The sequence below is a fragment of the Vipera ursinii genome, assembly GCF_947247035.1.
Source record: "Vipera ursinii genome assembly, chromosome: 11".
Taxonomy (NCBI): domain Eukaryota; kingdom Metazoa; phylum Chordata; class Lepidosauria; order Squamata; family Viperidae; genus Vipera; species Vipera ursinii.
In genome coordinates, this window is record NC_139524.1 from 12158418 (window position 1) to 12171955 (window position 13538).

General features: G+C 40.9%; 1 protein-coding gene across 1 annotated transcript; it reads right to left on the reverse strand.

Moving 5' to 3' along the window:
- Window positions 1-1835: 1835 nt before the first annotated feature.
- CTXND1 (cortexin domain containing 1) lies at window positions 1836-2015 on the reverse strand (the record flags this gene model as incomplete). Its single annotated transcript, XM_083370961.1, has 1 exon — window positions 1836-2015. One exon carries the CDS (start codon window positions 2013-2015, stop codon window positions 1836-1838), a length of 180 nt encoding a protein of 59 aa, XP_083227087.1.
- Window positions 2016-13538: the final 11523 nt, after the last annotated feature.

Below are 13538 nucleotides of genomic sequence, written 5' to 3' on the forward strand. Positions count from 1 at the left end.
CAGAGGCAATAAAACAAGACTAATAGGCTTCGCTTAATATGAGGCAGGATGGAAGCCAAGCTAAAATTGTTGAGTATGCAGATTTCTGCTGGCTCTTGGATTGATTTTTCTAAATTATGCCAAAGAAATAAAATGAATCTTCCTATCCAGGGGTATTTGTTTGGGTAATGAGCTCCTGTTGTCTCTTGAAATGAGCCGAGATTTTTTTTTCTTTTAGATAAAGAACTATTGGAAATTCCTAAAATTGTTATGCAAAAAGTCTTCCTCGTATTCTGCCAGCATTTTGCTGGAAGGAAAACACCTACTTTCTATGCATTGCATGAAGTTTATTCATTTTTGCTCCCCTTTTAAAATCATTTCTGCATTTTTAACAATGCTAGTTCTCACTTCTTTTGATGGAAAAGACCATGCTTTAGAACTTACCTGAAGGAAGAAAAGTTTGGAGAAACATTCCTGGAGAACATAGGGTTCCTGAACTTACTTAGCAATAGCACTTAGATTTATATACTTCATAGTCCTTTGCAGCACTTGCCGAGCAGTTTACAGAGACAGCCTATTGCCCCCAACAATCTGGGTCCTCATTTTACTGACACTGGAAGGATGGAAAGCTGAGTCAACCTTGAGCTGGTCAGGATCGAACTCCTGGCAGTCAGCAGAATGAGCCTGCAATACTGCATTCTAACCACTGTGCCACCACGGCTCTAATTTGGTTACACATTATAAAAGGGACGCGGTGGCTCAGTGGGTTAGGACGCTGAGCTTGTCGATCAGAAGGTCGGCAGTTTGGCGGGTCGAATCCCGAGTGCCGCGTAACAGAGTGAGCGCCTGTTACTCGTCCCAGCTTCTGCCAACCTAGCCATTCGAAAGCACATAAAAATGCAAGTAGAAAAATAGGGACCACTACGGTGGGAAGGTAGCAGCGTTCCGTGCGCCTTTGGCGTCTAGTCATGCCGGCCACATGACCACGGAGACGTCCTCGGACAAGCGCTGGCTCTTCAGCTTTGAAACAGAGATGAGCACCGGCCCCTAGAGTCGGAAACGACTAGCACGTGTGTGCGGGGGAACCTTTACCTTTACCTTTTATTGTTAAAAACAATCTCAATTGACCAATTTACCCTAGGATTTGTGGATTCACGGCAAGTGTACAGTTTGATTCCACTTGAAATAATGACTTAAATCGTAGGCTCACAACCTGAACCTGTAAATCCTTGAGAGTGGCCGAAAGAGACCTTTGCATAATTGCTACCAATCTTTAATTCTACGGAAGATACACAGGGACTAAGCCTAGTAGCTGGGTCTAATTAATATAATCTCATGAATACTAAACTGACATGAATCCAGAAACAATTTTTGAGTTTTCCGTGGACCCCTTACACCTTTTTGCCCTAGGTGGGGGAAGGATGACACCGCCCAGGCCCTACTCAAATGCTAAGCAGTTTGGATAAAGTTGCACATATTGGATTTAAATGCAGCCCGTTGTTAAGTACAGATTACGCTAGAGAAAGCTTGAGAGAGAGTTCTAGTATCGAAAGAGCATTTGTGCTACGTGATGTGATAGAATCATCATAATTGTTCTCATTAAAACCCGGAAGAGAAGAGAGCATAGCAATAGATCGAAGGGCTGAAGAATTCAAGTAGATCTGCAGGGATCTGTAATCAGTGTGCTCTCAAAACTTCACCATTGCTGTGAGCATCTTGGCGTGAAGAGGAGTTATATTTAGTGCTTTCATCCTGGGAAGGTGGCTTCTGAAGGTGTGCTTTCTTGCACCAGGTCCTTGGTTGGTCCAACGCTTAGAGGACCTGGGGGCCACCTCGTCCCCAAGCCCTCATGTCGGTCAGTCATCCAGATGTTGTTCCTCCCACGTGGATGTTGGGATGGCACTGTAAGGGTCCATGATCACTTTGGCACAGCGGATGATCATGACAATGAGAAAAAGGCAGAGGAAGACAATGCACGCCAAGGTTAGTCCTTTATCCACATCGACGAAGGCTGGTTCAGGCGTTGCTCCTTCCATTGTTTGTGTCTCTCCACATCAGGGTTAATTCCTGCTGCTACCATGATTTTTTTTACCTGCAGGAAGTGACAATATTGAACAAATAAGATTTTCATCTCGGTTTCAATTTGCTCTTCTCTTAACGTCGATGCATTTTTATGTCTGTAAGCTGCCCAGAGTTAGCTTGTAGTAAGGTGGGAGGCCAATAAATTTTATAAATAAATAAATAATCGTCCATGCACCATCTTTAGAATTCTTCCCCACCCACCCCCTTAGAATGCAAGTTTAAGGAATTCTGCACTGATCTCTTTCTCTCTCCCAGTATTAACATTGGAGACCCCAATTTACTTCATTAAATTTCATCAGATTGATGGATATCAATGACAGGTCCTTTTTTTAATGGTGGCTTGATATATCTATAATCATTTCATCTAATATGAAATTAAAGTAGCTCCTGTTTCATTCAACATTTTTAAAAATGTTTTTAGTGGCCCAGTTCCTATATCCTGTTTTTAAAATCTACGCGGTTTTCCCCAAAGGGAGGATATGAAATAATAATAAATGTGTGCCAAACTGTTTTTTGAATTAGGTAGACATAATTGATCAAAATGACTTGTGCAGTTCATTAGTCTGTTTTTAATAGACGTGGCTATCTTGATGTTCAGGATAAATAATGCACTGTTTTATTGCTCTTTTATTGAGACCAGATTCTGGAAACCTTACCAGAAGGCAACAGGTTAGGCACATATTTATTAGAAGCAATTATCTTCTATCTTTCCATGACCAGAATAGCACTAAGTCAAATGGCAATAAAATAAGAACAACAATACACCACAATGAAACCATTGTGGGTAGGGAAAAAAACACGCAATATAACAATAGCACTTAGACTTATATACCACTTCATAGTGCTTTACAGCATTCTCTAAGCGGTTTACAAAGTCAGCATATTGCCCCCAACAATCTGAGTCCTTGGAAACCAGAGAGGCAGCAAAAAGAAGATTGTGTAACAAAAAAAGGACAATTATAGACTCCTTGATCCCTCTGTTGCTAAATAAATGCAACAACATTCTACCCAATTCATGACTTTTGATCAGAAATTCTCTTCTTTGAAAGAAATTTCAAAAGCACATTTTCTTTCACGTAATTGGAAGAGTACAGATAGATCAAAAGGTAAGAACTTCTTTCTGCAGGGGATGAGGATTTTTTTTTAATATGTCACTGCTGTCACATTATTTTCACACACCATCCCTAGGCTTCTGATTATGCTCACACAGAGAGAAGGCTCTGATTCAGTGGCCAGAATGTAACACTGTCTGCAAAGGATTCCAGTTCATTTCCTGCATATCTAAACAGGGCTTAACCCCCCCCCCCAAAAAAAATATCTTAGAAATCTCCTGTAAATCAGTATTATTAATGCAGAATTAGCTGGACTGAAAAAGTGGCCCATTGTAAGTCAGGTTTGATGGGTCCTTGATGATCTCCAACCTTGGTTGTTTTCTTGCAGATGTTTCATTACCCAACAAGGTAACATCATCCATGCTAGCTTCACTAGCACCCAGATTGGATAATGAAACGTCTGCAAGAAAACAACCCAGCCCAGAGAGCACCAAGGACCCCTCATTCCAGCTCCGAGCTACAAATATTTCCTTGGTAAGTCAGCTTTCCATGGTTGCAAATATTTCAAAGATGCTAACAATGTACAAAACAATATCCAAAAAAACATTCTAGCTCTGAAGTAGCAACTACAAAGAATATTATAAATAACTACTATTGAAGCAGAGCTTAAGTACTTAAATTCCAATGGAGCAGACACAATCCAAAATATAGAATAGAATAGAACAGGAGCTGGAAGGGACCTTGGAGGTCTTCTAGTCCAGCCCCCTGCTCGGGCAGGAGAACCTATAACATTTCAGACAAGTGACTGTCTAGTCTCTTCTTTAAAATCTCCAGGGATGGAGCGCCCATGATTTCTGAAAAAGATTGAGATTTTTTCCCCCTTAATGATAGGAAAAGGCATCTTGATTACATTGCAAGGGCAGTTGAGGAAATCAGATTTGGAAAGGCTGTTACAGATCAAGTCAAATGTTAGAAAAGCTGTTGTGATCGGGATGTTTCTTATGAGACTTACCCTGGATTTTGGCTTTGTTGCTCAATTCCTGGAATATGGCAGCTTCACCAAGGTTCAGGAAAACTGATTCTTAGAAAAAGGCATAGATCATCATGGAGATTCCCTGGACGTTGCTTTCTTTTCATTGCCCTTTAAATATGTGTTCCTGCAATGACACCATTTTATGTCAAATCGTTTGCAAAGATACTGACCAGATTCGCACATAGTTGCTAAGCACTGGCATCGTTAACCATGGTTTACTAAATTAAAAAAAACCCACCCCAAATCTAATGGGTTGTTTTCACGCAGCCTGCTACGCCCCATTTCTCCTTCAAAGAAATGGAGGTTTTGATTCAGATTTTTAAGAAGCATCCCTGCTGCATTTCCCACAGTGCAAATTCAAGCTCACCCTCTCCAAAGGGGAGAGACTCTTTGCGTCTTCATTGCAGGCAATTTCTTTGTTGCATTGTGCACTGGCACATCTCATCCAAGTTTTAATGTCTCTCGAGTTTTATAAGAGTTGCTTCATTACCAGCCACCCTTTCAATTTTACACCCGTGAAACCGATTCTAATTTCCGTTTCAGGTCCATTAACCATCCCAACTGCTATTTAATCATCTTGCAGTAGCTGTGAATACCCAACTTTGATTTAAAACAAAAAACAAAACAACAAATACATCTCTTGTTTTTCTGATTATGAAGTGATAAAAAAGCAGCCAAATGACTTCAAATACCCAGACAACACCCCTTAAAAATGAATTGTCCTTTTTCAGAAAAAAGAAATGGGTCTCTTTATTAAGCAGTAGGGAATCCTTTCATTTGACTGCAGCTCTTTTTATATATTCCCCCCCCCCCACTTTGGTATAGTTCTCTGAGTCAGTTCCTTTTCTTAATTACGTAATATGGAAAGCCACATCAATTTTTATACCTCATTTAATTCATGACAGGTCTCTTGCTGCAAGACATCAGAGTTTCCCTGAATGTTCAACCGGAGTAAAATAGTATAGAACAGTTTCAAAGTAGACTTACAAATCAGTAGCCTGCAAAAGGACCTCTTAGCATAGATGGGCCATTTGTGATTATCTGGAAATATGTGGTAAGAGTTGATGACAGGTCAAAATTATCAAAGCTGGGGGAATTTTTTTTCCTCCAAAAATATAGTAATTGAACCCTCCATTTTCCTCTTTCCTTCCTATCTAATAAATATGCATTCTTGCACGTAACTATTTCTTAGTGCATTTTTGTTTTAAAAACATGCGCTGCAAAATTGGCATATAATTACTCTCTGTCTCTCTCTGTGAGGTAAGGTATTAAACTAAATTTAAAATACAAAATGCATTCCATCAAACTGGAATTATCTCTGTGGCATAGGGTGCAGGATTACACCGCTTCTTTCCAAAGCATCTCCCCTACCACATAAAAATAATCCTATAGATATTTGTACCTGAAGCCACGCTGAGAATGGGTAGAGAAAAGTTGGGGTTGCAGCTTTCAGAGCAACTGATATAGCTGATCAAACCGTTCTGAAGATTAATTTATTTATCAAATATAAGATCCGCTCATCTCCCCCACAGAGGAACTCTGTACACTGGGCTTGCTTTGCAGAAGATATACAGAAATGGGGAAATTGCTTCAGAGGGTTAGAATATGGCTCCCTCCCCTCCTTTCCTTTTCCCTCTTCTCTCTTCCCCTTTTCCCTTCTCCTTTTCCCTTCCCTTCCCTCTCCTCTCCTTTCCCACTTATATCCATCCCTTGCAAATTCTTTGTTTTAAGCCTAACATGCTAAATCAGGTTGAGGTTGACAGTTTATGAAATTAAACGTAGCTAAGGCGTTCCGTGTGCCTTTGGCGTCTAGTCATGCCGGCCACATGACCACAGAGACGTCCTCGGACATCGCTGGCTCTTCGGCTTTAAACGGAGATGAGCACCAGCCCCTAGAGTCGGAAACGACTAGCACGCATGTGCGGGGGAAACTTTACCTTTACTAATGTCACTGGAGAAGAGCCTAATGCTGGGAAAGATGGAGGTCAAGAGAAGAAGGGGACGACAGAGAATGAGGTGGCTGGACGGAGTCACTGAAGCAGTAGGCGTGAGCTTAAATGGACTCCAGAAGATGGTAGAGGACAGGAAGGCCTGGAGGAACATGGTCCATGGGGTCGCGATGGGTCGGACATGACTTCGCAACTAACAACACCAATGTCTGTTCATTAGGTTTAAATTAATGAGTGAATGCTTTTAAAACAACAAGCCAGGAAACCTTGCAGTTCCATCTTAATGTCACAACTGAATCAATGCGTCTCAGTGGGGTGAGAAATAAACAGTGGACTCCAGATTTCAAATTTGCACATTTTGGGCAGGGCTGTGGCCAAGTATTCAGAAAACTCATCTTAAAAAATTCTCCTTTGGCCAGAGCTGGTGCGTGGGGCTGTCACTCTGTGACCTGTCGAAATGATACATTTCAATTATACATTCTTATTCGCATATCACGATCAATCCAATGCTTGAATTTCAATAACCCTGAAGATAGTTCATAAAATATTTTCCACTTACTATGATTCAAAAACCATTCAAGCATCAAGCTGGGCAGCCCATAATTTAAATCCAGAGCATGACCCCTGTTGCCAAGATTACCCTTTTCTCCTCCTGAGATACAGTTTCTATACTCTGTACAAGAGGGGTCCCCAACCCCCGGTCCGTGGACCAGTACTGGGCTGCAGCATGCCAGCAACCGGTCCGTACAAACAAGCAAAGCTCCATCCGTGGGATGCAGGCAGCATACAAAACCACGCACTCTCTGGTCTGCGAAAAAACCTCTCTCCATGGAATCGGTCCCTGGTGCCCAAAAGGTTGGGGACCTCTGCTGTATAATACAGGCAGTCCTCAACTTAGGACCACAATTGAGCTTAAAATTTATGTTGCTAAGTGAGACATTGAGTTTTGCCCAATTTTGCAACCTTTCTTGCCACAGTTTGATCGTGCGACCGTGGGGATGCCACAACAGTGTGAAAAACGGTCATAAGTCACTTTTTTCAGTGATGTTGTAACTTTGAACGGTCACTAAATGAGCTGTTGTAAGCCGAGGACTACCTGTATGGAAATATGGGCAATAACTCAAGTCCATTGAGATCCTCCAGCTTCAGTAATTTTGGCCCCTTTCCACTTGTAAGTATGGAACTGCCCATCAACCTTGCTCAATTATTCAACCAGTGTAGCTTTATGGTCAACTGCATCTTGGGCTATGCTGAATATATGAGGCCAGCTGACATTAATTTGAAGGGGTGCATCCTCTTCCAACGATGCAATGAACAGGAATTTGGGCAAACCTTGGGAGACACTGGAGGACAGGAGGGCTTGGCATGCTGCGGCCCATGCGTTCGCGAAGAGTCTAACACAACTTAGCCACTGAATGACAGCACCCTCTTCCCTGGTTTAATTCTCTTGGAAAAGTCTACTAATTGGTGAAATGTGTGGGGCCATGTGCGTATATGTTCATTTGCGGCATCCAGGCTTAATGTAGCAGAAGGCCAAGTGGAAAGCTCCAGCTGACAGCTTAGGTTTCTTCTCCAAATCACTTTCTGGGGAGCCAGCCAATGTCCTAAGCCATTCTAACACACCACCCATTGGAATGAATCGCTGGAAACTCCCCTGGAATTTTTCCCAAACTATAAATCAGGTTGATTGTCTTTATTACGCTTTTAATGTCAGCTGGTGGTGAAATAACAATCCCTGATTTTCCTTCTCAACTAGTGTAGCGGGAATGACGCCACCCACCGCCTGAATTAAAGTTCCATTCAGAAGTTCCTGCATGAGAATTTGATTGCATATAATACGGGGGGGAAGGTGGGGTATGCATGAAGGAAGCAACACTCTAACCACTTGGATGTGATTTTTCACATGCGTCGTTGAGGGATTTGGGACAGAGTTCCAAGTTTTCAAGAAATCTAGTGAGGTCAGGCAGCCTCCAGTGTTGTGTATGGGTTTGGGGGACAAGATAGCAACAGCGCTACTTATACCACCAGGTGGCGTTGTACCGGGACTGATGTGGATTGGGCTATGTCTCGGCGGGAATACCAGGTTCAAATGGATTGGCCAGGTGGATACCTGGCCAGGTATATATAAGGACTCAGGTAACCCCAAATCCTCAGTACAGTTCTACCATCAATAAAGAGCTGCTATGCTGTAGTCATCGGTCTGGCGTCATTCCATGCGGTCTAGAACCCACTACACAATATCCAGTGTTACTAGATTGCCTGAATTCTTGCATGTACTAGAACAGTTCCCAAAGATACAATAGTAGCTATGCTAGGCAGATATTCGAAGAGTTGAAAGTCAGAAATGGAGAGTTATACAGTGGTACCTCAGTACTCATCGTTAATTGGGTTCCAGGGAGAATGGTGAGTACCAAAAATGATGAGTGCTAAACAATTTTTCTCCATGAAGAATAATGTAGTGAGTCACAAAGCAGCTGACACTGACCAGTTCTAGCTTGTGTGTCAAGTGCCAAACAAATGATGAGTACCGGGACAAAATTTTCGCATCGAAATGTATTGAGCACCAAATTCAATAAGTTTCAAAGCAACTGAGTACCAAGGTGCCACTGTAGTAGCTACATATTCCTTATTGGAAAAAAGCAGGCTGGCAAATATGAAATATCTGGTTGATTTGCAATTGCTCAGAATCCAATAGGAGGGAATCGCTTAGGAGAAAAGTCAAGTTTTTTCATCTTAATATCCTGGAATATAATAAATGCCATGCGCATAGATTAGGGTCTTGCTCAAATTATCCTCTGGCAACAGCGAACAAAGTAGGCTGGTATTTTGGTCAGATTTTTCTGCTGAGATAGTCCTATAACGTTTCTCCTTTATGCAGTCTCAGACAAGAAAGCTTACCGAGGCTTATATTAAAGCAGTGTTTTTATGCTGGCTGGGGAATTTGGGAATTGAAGTCTACACATCTTAAATTTGCCAAGTTTGAGTGTCTGGCTGTGAGTTATAGCATGGTGATCTATATACTAACTAGAGAATGGTAAAAGGGCCCCGGCTTTGGCATTTGTGGAAACCACGGTTGGCATTTACAGTATTAATAGCAGTAACAGAGTATCTTTTGAACTTGACCATAAAAGAAAAATAGGTGAGTTTGGAACAACTGAAAGGAAAGTGGAAACAATATCAAAGCATTGGACCCAAATGAATAGAACTTTTAATAACCCTGGGCTGCAAACCTCAACATGACCACTAGATGTCAGAAAAGAGCTACAAAATTGCCTGGGATTTTTTGGCTGACATCTGTGGTCAAGGGGAGTTTTTCTACAGATAGAATATTTGTAGCTCAAGGTTGAACTGTGGTGTCCTTGGTGCTCTCTGAGCTTGGTTGTTTTCCTGCAGAGGTTTCATTACCCAACTAGGTAACTTCATCAGTACTAGAAAAGAGTGGGGTTTGCTCTCATTTTATAAACTAGACATAGTATATAAACGTACATTTTATATATTAGTGGAAGCAACAGTTCCCCAACCAATTCTGCTTGCCAGTTTTTTTACAGATAAATATATAGATAAATAAATAAATAACTTCAAACTTCTTCTCTTGATGGACCTTTAAAACTTGGGACCAGAGCATCTGATAAAATTTACCAAATGGAAACCTATCAACTATTCTGTCTAATCATCAAAACCCTAAATCATAAGATTTGGGGGGTTTTCTGTTTCACACTACACAGAGAGAAATTAAAGGTATTCAGATAAAAAAACCTTCATTAAGATTTATGTATTTGGGGAGGTAGCAACTTTATTTTTTTACTTGGTATATTTGTACCCTCCGACTGTTTCTAGGAATAATCTATGCAGACTGGCTGAGTCAAGGTTAATGAGTTTTTAATGCCAAAACACCCCTGGTAATCCAGCCAGCCACTCTATCTGCCTGAGTGGTTTCTAACAGTGCTACTGTTTTTCAAGGTGAACTATGAAGCCCCTTTCTTAAAAAGCCAAGTTGACTGGGCACCGTGGCATCCAAATAAACTTGCACAAGTCTTTGCAAGCAAGGCTGAAAAGTTGGCTTCTTCTGCGTTCTGTGGTGCGTGTGAATACTTTCATTAAATATGAAGTTAAACAAGCTAAAAAGACAAGGGGAGAATTTTGAGGTCCAAAAGGGTAGGTGATGCTATGGGAAAGGAAATCCTAGGTATAAGTAATGAAAGTGGAAAGTCTCATAAAACTGTATGTGGATTCTGAGCTATTTTAGTTTTTATTACTTTGCAAAACCATTTTCCTGATTCATAGGAACGTTGCTATTTATGGGACATGAGTTACTCTTCTGTAGTGGATGAAGAAAAGTCATGTGGATAGGGAAATTATTTATTATAGCAACATGTGAGAAGTTGCAATGCATATATTTGGTAGGGATAATAATTTTGCACACCGTTTTATATTTTTCCAGTTTTACAACTTATATCTGCAATTCCACTATTTATCAACATGATTGCAGCATTTATAATTTCACACATACACAACATACACATGTGTTCTGTTTTTGGATGCTAACATCTGCAACACTTGCTTCTGTTCCTTTGTTCAAAACTCCCTGTTTTTCCTCAGATGGATATCGAAATAAATCCTGCCACCTTCTCTTCCTTCAGTTGCGTCCCCAATCATTATATCGCTTTTATTTTTAATTCTATTCATTTTAGTGGAAGCTTCATGCTCTCTTTATCCAGTTCCAAAGCAATTTTTAAAAAACATCTCCAGCAGCATTTTATCTGCTGGTTTTGATCGCTACTCTTCCTTGTTAATGTTATCTTCCTAATATTAATACTTTTTTTCAGGTGGGGATACTTAACACTGTTTCCCACAGAGTTTTGATATAATTTTTTTGTTATCCCTCCCCCCCCCTTTCTTCTCTGTCAATCATTTGTATGGAGATTATTGCTTTTTGGCTGGTGGAATTGAAGCAGTATGCTTCAATACCTCACATGTTGTTGTTGTTAGTTGCGAAGTCATGTCCGACCCATCGCGACCCTATGGACAATGTTCCTCCAGGCCTTCCTGTCCTCTACCATCTTCTGGAGACCATTTAAGCTCACGCCTCCTGCTTCAGTGACTCCATCCAGCCACCTCATTCTCTGTCATCCCCTTCTTCTCTTGCCCTCAATCTTTCCCAGCATTAGGCTCTTCTCCAGTGAGTCCTTCCTTCTCATTAGGTGGCCAAAGTATTTGAGTTTTAGCTTCAGGATCTGGCCTTCTAAAGAGCAGTCAGGATTGATCTCCTGTAGGACTGACCGGTTTGATCGCCTTGCAGTCCAAGGAACTCGCAGGAGTCTTCTCCAGCACCATAGTTCAAAGGCTTCAATTCTTTGGCGCTCAGCCTTTCTTGTGGTCCAACTTTCACTGGCATACATTGCAACTGGGAAGACCATAGCCTTGACTATACGCACTTTTGTTGACAGGGTGATGTCTCTGCTTTTTAGTGTGCTGTCTAGATTTGCCATGGCTTTCCTCCCCAGGAGCAAGCGTCTTTTAATTTCTTGGCTACAGTCTCCATCTGCAGTGATCTTGGAGCCCAGGAAAATAAAATCTGCCACTACCTCCATTTCTTCCCCATCTATTTGCCAGGAATTGAGAGGGCCAGATGCCATGATACCTCACATAGGTATTCTTAATTTTTTTTCTCTTTTCCTTGAATGCCTCCTGTGGAAGTTTTTATCAGAAAATTCCAGCCTCTTATCCCCTTGGTTTGGAGTGAAAAAATTAAAGAGAAAAATTAAAACTTTGAGACTGCAAGTAGATGCAATGCAATGCTTTGCAAGCTGCAAATAACTGCCTTAAGCTTGATTTTTTTTTTCTGGGGCATTTTTAATGGAAGAACTATTTATAAGCTCCCAAGTGCGTTTCATAAACTTGAGAGAATCAGTAAAAAAAAAAGAAAGCAATTAAACCAGAACATAACCTCTTTCCTCTTTGTCAAGGTTATTGGGACATGCAATGAGTCGGGACCATTCTGGGTTCCATGCGTCTTCCGGCATCTTTATCTGAGCTAATGTTTTTGCTCTGTAGTTTGTCAGAGCACATGTCAACACCATCTATCCTTCACTTGTGGCAAAAGGGTTTTGGTTAGTTTTACAAGCATATTTATGTTGGTAAGCTAGTCACACACAGAGGTGAAAGCAAGGTGTGCCTGCTTATGCAATGGCACTTTTGGTTATTTACTTTTTACTTTAACTACAAGAGTTAAGAGTTTGGATCAGGACTTAGACTGTACTTACACTTTGAACTTTATAACTGCCATACAAGTGTATGTACTGACTCCCTTATCATTCAGCCCTTGCTCTGATGATGTCAACAGCTTGTTGACGAAAGCTCAGCAATAAAGAAGAATTTTCTCTTATATCCCGGAGTTCATCGTTTTTATTTTTACTAACTTCAAATGTCTACACCTGGGATTCCAGTTTATATAAGTATATATATATACTATTTGTGTAAATTTACACAATTTACACAAATAATGAGCTGTCATAAGTTGTGACTATATCCTGTGGATAGCCTTGAGTTAGGCCAAACAGGAAAGGTAATCTAAGAGTTAACATATGACACATATTTCTCCCCTTGCAAAAAAGGCTAACAAAGCGAGAGAGAACCTGTGGCTCAAGAAGTAAAAACACCGCCTAACGTGCAAGCAGCCCAGGTTCGAATCTCAGAAGGGTATGACTGACTGATGAAGACTAATGAGTCCGAAATGCATATCAGTCTCCCTAAATTCTTTGTTAGTAATTTACACACACACACACTTTTTTTATCTTCAAAAAAAAGCCTTGACAAATACTTAACATATACATATACATATACATACACACACACACACACACACACACACACACACACACACACAGGCACAAATTTGCATGTGTGCAGACAGATAGATAGATAAGTAGTGACTACAGCAGATTCCCTTGTCAGTATTTCTTGCCAATTGATCTGTTATGGTCAGCTGCCTGGTGTTTACAAGCTTCAAGTTCAGGATGTTCTCCCATTTTCTCTGGAGTCATCTGTTGGGCTCTTTGACTTGTGCTCCAAGCTGATTTCCAGGTTTATGGCTGTCAAGTCTAATTCAGTCTCTCACTTTTAATTGGGTTCCAAGGTTAGCTGTCTGGGAAACAACTGTGAAATTAATACATGCTGTGACCTACTCCTGGAGAAGTGGACTGAAGTATTCAGTTTCCTCCTGGAAGAGGTGCATATCTATCCATCCCTCCTCTTTTGCATTGAGTTTGAGTCAACTCTTGGTGGCTGTTGCTATTAATATGTAGCCCTCTTCTCTTGCTTAAACTGAAAAGCATTCTAGAGCTTTTCCTAGTCACTTCTGAATTTTATTATCTTGCAAACACGGCCACTTTACTGCCTACTCCTAAATCAAGATCATTTGTGAACAAATAACAAAAAAGACAA